At 38.7% G+C, this 9,296-nt stretch overlaps 2 protein-coding genes across 3 annotated transcripts; one reads left to right on the forward strand and one right to left on the reverse strand.

The window, feature by feature from the left end:
- The first annotated feature begins 1,235 nt into the window (after nucleotides 1-1,235).
- LOC106335092 (SNF2 domain-containing protein CLASSY 3) lies at nucleotides 1,236-4,878 on the forward strand. 2 transcript variants are annotated; one of them, XM_013773517.1, is made up of 6 exons: nucleotides 1,236-1,391; nucleotides 1,576-2,129; nucleotides 2,206-2,445; nucleotides 2,577-2,729; nucleotides 2,840-4,593; nucleotides 4,690-4,878. In XM_013773517.1, exons 1-6 carry the CDS (start codon nucleotides 1,364-1,366, stop codon nucleotides 4,691-4,693), a joined length of 2,733 nt encoding a protein of 910 aa, XP_013628971.1. In that variant the 5' UTR covers nucleotides 1,236-1,363; the 3' UTR covers nucleotides 4,694-4,878. The 2 variants fall into 2 exon arrangements, with proteins under 2 accessions (XP_013628971.1, XP_013628972.1); XM_013773518.1 differs by lacking the exon at nucleotides 4,690-4,878 and having other exon boundaries at nucleotides 2,840-4,597.
- On the reverse strand, nucleotides 4,870-6,872 carry LOC106335093 (BEL1-like homeodomain protein 7). The gene is made up of 4 exons (XM_013773519.1): nucleotides 6,018-6,872; nucleotides 5,574-5,953; nucleotides 5,429-5,489; nucleotides 4,870-5,354 (listed from the first exon to the last, which is right to left on the reverse strand). Exons 1-4 carry the CDS (start codon nucleotides 6,561-6,563, stop codon nucleotides 4,974-4,976), a joined length of 1,368 nt encoding a protein of 455 aa, XP_013628973.1. The 5' UTR covers nucleotides 6,564-6,872; the 3' UTR covers nucleotides 4,870-4,973.
- Nucleotides 6,873-9,296: the final 2,424 nt, after the last annotated feature.

Genomic DNA, 9,296 nt, shown 5'->3' on the forward strand with positions numbered 1-9,296 from the left:
TAAATAATATAGGCGGTATTCCGGCCATTATAACATAATATAAATAATAGTACATGCGGTATACCGACCATTATAGCAGAGTATATATGATACAATAAATTTTACCGAATTGCAGAACGATCGTGCTGATAACGTGTTATGAAATAACTTATAATTTATAGTATCGAGAAATTTAAATAAGAGTAGAATTTAATATCCGTAGGAAGCAAGTAACACTAATATAAGGGAGAGAGTTTATTATAAAGAGGAAGAAGAAAATGTAATGATTCTTTGATTATAAACTCTTGTTCTTGTTTTTTGGTGTACAAAAGAGTGAGATGAGTGATGGTATTTATAGTGAACAACAATACATAAAATAACAAAGATGGTGCTTAATTTGGTAAATGAGTGGGTGATCATAGTGCTTGATGAGTAGATGATCATAGTGCTTGAGTTGGTAAAGGAGTGGATGATCATAGTGCTTGAGTTTGGTAAAAAAGTGGATGATCATTTCAGTGTTTATCTTATAACAATAACCAATTAGTTATATAACCATCTAAATGTATGTGAATATAAATCTTTGGATATCTAAGTTTACCAACTCGAAATACATTGAAATAATAATATTAATAAATACACTTGATCATTACATAAGTGATATTTTTTTAAGGGAAATTCTCATACAATTTTCAAGTCTTGGTAAAAAAATAGACCATAAAGAGGGAAAATAACCAAAATATTTCATTTAATAGGTAAAATGACATTAATACACTAGATATAAAAAAAATACCCTAGATATAAAAAAATAAAAGAATTTTAAAAAAAGTTTTAGATTATATGTTTTCAAATTCGAACTTTTTAATAAAAAAATAATTTTTTTTGAAATTTGTTTTTCGAAATTTTTTTTTTTTGTAATTCGAAAATACTTTTTGAAAACTATTTTTAAAATTTTTATTTTCAAATTTTTAATATTTATTTTTTATTTTATAAAATTTTAAACCTCAATCCCAAATCTCCACCATTTACTCTAAACCCTAATGTTTGGATTAGTTAACCCTAGAAATATATTTACCTCTTTAATATAACATTTTTGTCATTTTCTTGCCGTCTATTTTTAATGCTATCCTATAGTATTTTTCTTTTTTTAATTAAATATATATTAAAATTTTGAAAATATAATTTTTTTGCAAAATAAGCAAGATGACTCAAATAAGAACAATTTAACCTTTTCCACGTCATCAGGCAGTTGGAAATAAGCAAGATGACTCGATTAATATGGTGAAAAAGTAGAATAAAATCGCCAGAAAGTTTCTCGGAGAGTAAAGAAGAGGCGACGGGGGAAAAAGTTCAGTCTGGGTTGCTTGTTGCTTCCTTGATCCTTCTCATGGAGATTCTCCAACCTACCTCTAACGGTATAACGTCTCCTCAATCCTCAATCCCCTCTCACTTTTCAATTTCGCTACTCAAATGTGGCGATGAGCTCTCTGTAACAACAATTTAGGTTTCCAATTTCACTGAATGCATGTCTGATTCAGTTCCCTCATCTTCGAATGGTCTATTGTAAATTTAGGGTTTCTCATTTTTGATCGATGACAGGTTACCGCAAAAGGAAGCCTGACGATGCACTCTCTCTCAATTCCGAAGCAAAGCGGCTTAGGAACTCGTCCAAAGTCACCGACTTTTCTCAACCCTTTGCCGTCAGCAACATGCTTGAAGCTTTAGACGGTGGCAAGTTCGGTAGTGTTACCAAAGAGTTGGAAGAGGTGGCTAACCTGAGGATGGAGCTTGTGAAGCGCTGCGTCTGGCTATATCCGTCCCTGGCCCATACTGTGTTTGGAGCAGACGACGGTCAAGAGCTTATGAGCTTGGAGAATCAGCTGGCTTTGGATTCTGTCATCGACTTGGATGGTGGTGATGATGCTTCGAAGAAAGCTCTCTGTGTGGTTCCTTCGACTGAGATTGTTATTCTTGATTCTGATGATGATGAGGATGATGTTGCGAGTGAGAAGCCTAAGTACCCGTTTCAGTCAAGTCTTGTGCAGCATCAGAAGAGTCAAGGTGATGTGCTACCTGTGACGCCGCAGTTCGCTTTTGAGGAGGTTGTTTTGGGGAAGGGGAAAGAGATGTCTTCTGCCATTACGGCTTTGGTGGTGAGTTCCATTAAGGGACATGTCTAGTTAAATGTCGCCTCTGTATTGAACTTTTCTTGTTTTGTAATTTTTGCAGGAGGGGCAAAGTAGCAGAGGCAACCTCCTTGCTATAGAAAACGGTATGGCTATTGACAAAGATGTCTACGTGGGAGAAAGGAAGAGAGAAAAGGTCCTTGCCATAGAAAATGGTGTGGTCAACGATAAGGGTGTCTATGTGGGCGTTGAGGATGATGAAAGTGGTGATGAGTCTGAAGCAGCAGATGAGGATCTTGGTAATATCTGGAGTGAAATGGCTATGTCAATAGTGTGTTCCAAGGTATGTCATTGCAGTGTTTCTAGTGCTCTTTTTGATATAATTAGTAGTTGTGAAGTCTCCTTTCGTTTTATTCTTTATGTTATGGTTTTCTTCTGCTACTTTTGTTCATTGAGATCACAATAAACGTGTAGGATGTAGAGACTTCACGTAATGAATCAAAGACTGATGAAGTGGAAGACTGTGAGCACTCCTTTATACTAAAGGACGACATGGGTTATGTTTGCCGTGTCTGCGGAGTTATTGACAAAAGCATCTTAGACATCATTGATGTGAACTTCAGTAAAGTAAGTATCTTCCTTCTTATGCTATGCCATTCTCTGCTTTGATGGAAAAGTATGTATGTTCTCAATTGTGCTCTATTTCTGTTACCTCTAACAACTTTTTTTTGTTGCAGGCGAAAAGAAGCACGAGAACATATGCTTCTGAAGCTCGGATGAAAAAGTTCGGCGAATCAGATTTTGAGATCAAGCTATCTGAAGAAGGGCTGATGATAGGTGGTCTTTCTGCTCATCCAACGCATGCAAACAAGATGAAGCCTCACCAGATTGAAGGGTTCCAATTCCTTTGCAGCAACTTAGTAGCAGATGAGCCTGGTGGCTGTATCATGGCTCATGCTCCAGGTTCTGGAAAAACCTTCATGATCATCAGTTTCATGCAGAGCTTCCTTGCCAAGTATCCACAGGCCAAGCCACTGGTTGTGCTTCCAAAGGGGATTTTGTCTACATGGAAAAGAGAGTTTGTCAGATGGCAAGTCGAAGACATTCCACTGCTTGACTTCTACAGTGCTAAAGCAGAGAACCGTGCACAGCAGCTGAGTATATTGAAACAGTGGATGGAGAAGAAGAGTATCTTGTTTCTGGGCTACAAGCAGTTCTCAACCATTGTCTGTGATGATACAAGTGTCGACTCACGTTCTTGCCAAGAGATACTGCTGAAAGTACCATCGATCCTCATCTTGGATGAAGGACACACTCCAAGAAACGAGGACACGAATGTACTGCAGTCCCTTGCTCAAGTCCAAACACCAAGGAAAGTTGTCCTCTCAGGAACGCTTTATCAGAACCACGTAAAGGAGGTTTTCAACATTCTGAACCTGGTTCGACCCAAGTTCCTCAAGTTGGATACCTCCAAGTCTATCGTTAAAAGGATCTTGAGTCGTGCTCCTATATCCGATGTCAGGTCTCATCTGGGAGGCAGTTCAGATGTGTCTGCGGCTTTCAACGAAATCGTGGAGCACACGCTGCAGAAGTGCCAGGATTTCAAGATGAAAATTAACATGATCCAAGATTTGAGGGAGATGACAAAGAAGGTGCTTCACTACTACAAAGGAGACTTCTTAGATGAGCTTCCTGGGCTTGATGATTTCACTGTGGTTCTCAATCTGTCTCCAAGGCAGTTGACCGAAGTGAAGAAGTTGAGGCGCGAGAAGAGGAAATTCAAGGTTTCGGCTGTGGGGAGTGCGATTTACCTTCATCCGAAGCTAAACGCTTTCTCTGAAAAGACTGATAACGTCTCTGATACAACCATGGACGAAATGCTTGAGAAGCTAGATGTGAATGAAGGGGTCAAAGCAAAGTTCTTCCTTAACTTGATAGACCTGTGTGACTCAGCAGGTGAGAAGCTCTTGGTGTTCAGCCAGTATCTCGTGCCTCTGAAGTTTCTTGAGAGACTAGCTGCTCTAGCTAAGGGATGGAAGCTAGGGAAAGAAGTGTTTGTTCTTACAGGAGAATCCAGCTCTGAGCAGCGTGAGTTGTCTATGGAGAGGTTCAACAATTCGCCAGACGCCAAAGTGTTCTTCGGTTCGATAAGAGCTTGTGGAGAAGGTATCTCTCTAGTTGGAGCATCTCGGATACTGATTCTGGATGTGCCTCTTAACCCTTCTGTGACACGGCAAGCGATAGGGAGAGCTTTTAGACCAGGACAGACGAAGAAAGTGCATGCGTACAGATTGATAGCTGGGTCATCACCTGAGGAAGAGGATCACAACACCTGCTTCAAAAAGGAAGTCATCTCGAAGATGTGGTTCGAGTGGAATGAGTACTGTGGATTCAGGAACTTTGAGGTAGAGACAATCGATGTGGATGATGCTGGTGATATGTTCCTTGAAAGTCCTGCCTTACGTGAAGACATAAGAGTTCTCTACAAAAGGTAACATCAGATTTAAACATAAGTCATCAACTCATCATCATCTCTCTCTCTCTCTCGCTGTTAATATATAACTTGCTCAATGCTCCTTTTATTTAGGTAAACCGAAGCAATTGCTGCCGGAAACTTGTTCTTGTGGCTTTGGACATGCTTTAGGTTTTAGAAACCTGTCAATAAGATTAACTTCGGGTAGTTCCTTTTGCTCTTTTATGAAAGATTGTTGAATCTTTTGGACATGCTTGTGGTTTTGTTTCATAAAGTAGAGAGCTTCTAGTGGTCTTTTGATGTTAAACCCTTTGGCCTTATTTTCCTTTAATTCATCTGATGGTTTTACTTTCACAAAAAGAATATAATTACTACTACACCTCTATTGTATTCTTCATTCAAGCTACAAAATCCTGCAACAACTGAGAAGAGCCAAGCCGGTGCTGGCCGTTGCCAGAGTTTAAATACTGGAAACTATTCTCGTAGTTGTCCGGAATGCCTAATGTTAAAGACATCCCACCACTGCCATTTCTTGTCATCTCGGTGACCATCATTAGCTGGTCTTCACCACCACGTGCCACCGCGCTAGTGCTTGCCCCACCATTGTTGGAACTAGACACGAGTTGCTGTTCTTGGGACTCGGTGGTTTCTGGTCTGTTGTTTCCGGAATACAAGTTGGTAACATTCTCCTCCAATGCATCTGTGAACTCTTCCTTGTACATCTCCTCCACCATCGGTTTCCAGAGACGCACACGCGCGTTTATAAACCAGTTCGACACCTTTCAACAATCATCCAAACAAAGAATGAACACAAAAAAGCATGTGAATGAGAGAAAAAGACACTATACAATACCTGGCCTCTGCTTAACCCTGTTTGTCTAGCTAGCATGATCTTGTCCGAATCCTTTGGATAACTAAGTTAACAGTTTACAAAAACAAAAAAAAAAACTCATTCAGACAATGAATCAACAACTCACAAGTGTAGTAAAGAGACTTACGGGTGGAGAAAATGCTCAAATAGCCAAGCACGGAGTATCAAAACAGAGGAATCAGGTAGACCGCGTTGAGGCCGCCAAGCGTGAGGTTGCATCACGCCTAACCTCTGCAACGCTCTCTGCTGCCTTACCTTTTGATCAACGTTCCTTAACCTGCTTATACCAACTCCTCTCCCATCTAATCCATCATGTTCTCCTCCTAAACTTCTCCTTATCACCAAGATTTGTCCTGATATTGCATCCCTCAAGCAACGGAAGTGCCTTGAGATTGTCTGAAGCGCAAGAGCCGTGTATGGTTTAGCTGCTCCGCATCCGGCTATTACATCGAAAGATGATACAACTATCTGCATCTGATGGTAATACTGCTTGTATCTTCTGTCCACCTTTTAGACAAACACACATTATAAAGAGAGCTAATCACCATGAGCAAAGAGCATGGGTTATTACCTCGTCTAATATCGATAACAGTTTAGACAACTTGTTCTGCAGTTCTTGTCTCTCTGCTTGAGGTAAATCAGGGTTCGTGATTGATTCTTGAAGATTCTTCTCTTTGTCTTCTTCAGTCTTGTCTCCCTCTGGCTGAAACTGCTTCAAAGCTTTCTTAACATTAACAGCTTCATCCAGAAGCTCTTGAGCAGCCTCGAGATACTTTGAGTTGTGAAAGCCTGAAACAACTTGTGTCTCAATCTGCGAGCTGATGCCAAGGGACAGTCCCTGTCCCGTGGTGGGACGCATCATCACCGGGAAGCAGGTCCTGTCTTCTTGATCTCTCCAAGAACCAGAATCTTGAATCTCCACCGCTTGTGAAGCTACTCCACCGAAACTAGACAGTTCTTGAATCTCTTTTGAAGCTGAGACATTGTTAGCTTCTCCCGGAAAGTAAGAAACCGCAGGATTCGTGTAGATCATTGCGTTTTCAGGGACAAACTCGGATGCATTTGGTCTGGAATAAATGTCACTTGAGCCACTACTACTTTTGTAATAAGTTGACATACTCTCCTCCTCCTTCTTCTTGTGATCAAGATCAAACTTATCTGAAACAGAATTGATCTGTTGCAAGAATCAAACACAATCAACGCTCAACTCTTGGACAAAGATGAAAGTAAACGAAAAAGAAAAGGATGCTTTAAAGCCGGTTGGTGCTTGAACTTGCTTCTTTGATTCTTCTTCTTAGTTTATTATTTGGTGAAGATAAGAAATAAAAATGTTTTCAACTACAAATATGTTTAAGGGCATCTGAGGTATGATCTAAAACCCTCTATTAAACCCTAATGTTCTCTCTTGTCTCACTTTTTGGCATTATGTTTTGTTTGTTGCATAAATTGATTGGAGCAATAGCAACCATACAATCATGCTCCTTTTTTTAATTAATTTATATATGTTGAAAATACAAAATATATATATTCCTAATTCTTCGTAGCTGATGTGTTCATCAGTATAGTTTTGGAGAAAAGGACACAAAATAATGGACATTTTCATATCTAATTTTAGAACAATACGACTAGTTGTTTTATAAGTCTGCACTTTAACAGCACCTCTATTGGTAGTTTTTAGTATGGATATTTCACCAAAAATAATAAAAATAGAGAAAGAAAGAGATAATGAAATACCTTTCATTTGAAAATTTGTCAGAAACTCTAAACATACATATCTTAATAGTGGCTACATTTTTTAAGTTTTAATTTTATAATTTGAATATATTAAAAGATCAAAATATACCGATGAGATGATGCTATAAAGATATTTTTTGTGTAGGGTATTTATCTTTTATAAGATTAGGTGGGAATAATTTGATTAGACGTGTCAAAGTTTACACACGGATGCTCACTACTTTTTCAAGTGGTAAGCTTTTACAGTTTCTTCTTCTCTGTCTTTAAAGTAAATTTCACAACATTTTTGTTCTTTTTCAAATATTATCTTGTATGATGGTCCACACATGCTACTAACTAGTTGCCTTTGCATAGAACCAATTTTGTAAGGAACGAAAACAATGAAAACACTTTTCCTTATTTTTTTCTCATAAACAGTGAATAAGTGCCATTTTCACCACTCAGCTTTGTCTTCTTGTGTTAATCGTTCCAAAGATATTTACGGGTTTAAACCATTTCTTTCCAAAATGTTTATGTACAACTTTTACTTTCTCCCTCATGAGTGTAGGTCCATATCTTAACATGGTGGTTGGTGGGGCTGTTTATAGCTTTAATAATTAAGTAGCTGCGAAATTTTTCGAGTAAAAGTCGAACTCAAGACAGTACAAAATGATGAAATATCTAGAATTAATGTCAGAATGTATACACAGTTAAACATTTTAATCGAAATCTTTGAAAGAAAAAAAAATCGAAACATTTGAAATTAAAAACGACAAAAAATTGCATCCTCTATATAGTTTTGGGGTAGACAAGCGAAAAAACTTGAATTGATGGGTGGCCAAGGAAAGGGAAAAGATGTCTGAATTGGGTCAGAGATGGCAGAATGAGAGAGAGAGACTTGGTCAGAGTCAGCCTCAGGGATAGGGAAGAGTGACACTTATATACGACCAACCATCACTGCTTAACAATAATGATAAGATCATAAGAACAAATAATGTAGACGATAGAGGGAGGAGAGACAGAGAGAGAATACAATTAAAGAAATGAAATGGCAGTTTTGTTTGGGCAAGAAAAGAATTGTGATGTTCTAATAAATTTTTTTTTAAACACACGTGATGTTCTAATACATAAACATTCATTTCCGTTGATGTATTTGTTGATGTCAATAGACTTGCAGTCGACACTAATCTAGTTAGCTAAAAGAAATTGAACTATAGGTTTAGTCATGACTCATTTAATCAGATATCAGCATTAGGCCTCTCGCAATGTGTTTTTTGTTTTTGTTTTGGCTGTGTTTAGTCTACTAGAAATTAATGGGCTGCCTGCCTCGCTGAGTTCATATTTTCTCATTTTGGTTCGTAAAAAACATGTGATAGATATATTATGGGCAAGATTCGGAATGCGCTAGGTTAATATTTATACATTGTTTTGATTCGTTATTAAGATATTTTTGAAGTATCCCCTGTTGGACCCAATTAGCCAAACGACGGGCCGGAGCCAGTTTGGGCCGTGCGACGTTAAGCAACTAAGAGGCCCAATACGAGTAAGAAGAAATTGATTCGGAAGAGCCGGAGATTGCGGAACAGTTCTGGAGATCGCAGAACGGTTGCGAGCATCACGGGAGCAGCCCGTTATAAGAAGAGATCGACGCATAAGGAAGGGGGACGTGAAAAACCCTAGAGAGAGCTACACTCATACTTCGACCTTGTTTTCATCCGTCTTTAGATCTTTTCACTTAAGGACCTCGTTGTAACGTGCAATCTGGTTTTACTCATTGTATTCGATCTTATTCATCAATAAAAGTCCATTTTGCCTACCGGAAACTGATTACATCCTTGTGTCTAAAGATATTGTTGCCTACATCATTTACCTTCCTTTGATTAAACTCCCGATCACTATCAAATTCGTAGTAGATTTTAGGATTTACATTTTGGCACCGACTGTGGGGAAGATAAACGAAAAACATCTTTGCTAAGAAACCGATCTAAGTTTCCTAAGCGCGACTATGGATCCTAATCACGCACGCTCCGACTGCATCGAATCGATCAATCTCGACCTCTCTAGATCTGGAAAACCGAAGTCGTCGAAAATCGATCACAACACGAAGGGTCGAAGCATCCCTCTCCAAAGACAAGAT

The sequence above is a fragment of the Brassica oleracea genome, chromosome C3 (assembly GCF_000695525.1).
Source record: "Brassica oleracea var. oleracea cultivar TO1000 chromosome C3, BOL, whole genome shotgun sequence".
NCBI lineage: Eukaryota > Viridiplantae > Streptophyta > Magnoliopsida > Brassicales > Brassicaceae > Brassica > Brassica oleracea.

Bases quoted from the DNA above. Each gene is read 5' to 3' on its own strand.
- LOC106335093 (XM_013773519.1), bottom strand. From the start codon at position 6,563: ATGTCAACTTATTACAAAAGTAGTAGTGGCTCAAGTGACATTTATTCC. The intron at 5,954-6,017 runs GTAATAACCCAT...TTTGTCTAAAAG, and splicing joins TGTTATCGATATTAGACGAG to GTGGACAGAAGATACAAGCA. The intron at 5,355-5,428 runs GTATTGTATAGT...GATTGTTGAAAG, and splicing joins CAGGGTTAAGCAGAGGCCAG to GTGTCGAACTGGTTTATAAA.
- LOC106335092 (XM_013773517.1), top strand. From the start codon at position 1,364: ATGGAGATTCTCCAACCTACCTCTAACG. The intron at 2,446-2,576 runs GTATGTCATTGC...ATAAACGTGTAG, and splicing joins TGTCAATAGTGTGTTCCAAG to GATGTAGAGACTTCACGTAA. The intron at 2,730-2,839 runs GTAAGTATCTTC...TTTTTGTTGCAG, and splicing joins TTGATGTGAACTTCAGTAAA to GCGAAAAGAAGCACGAGAAC.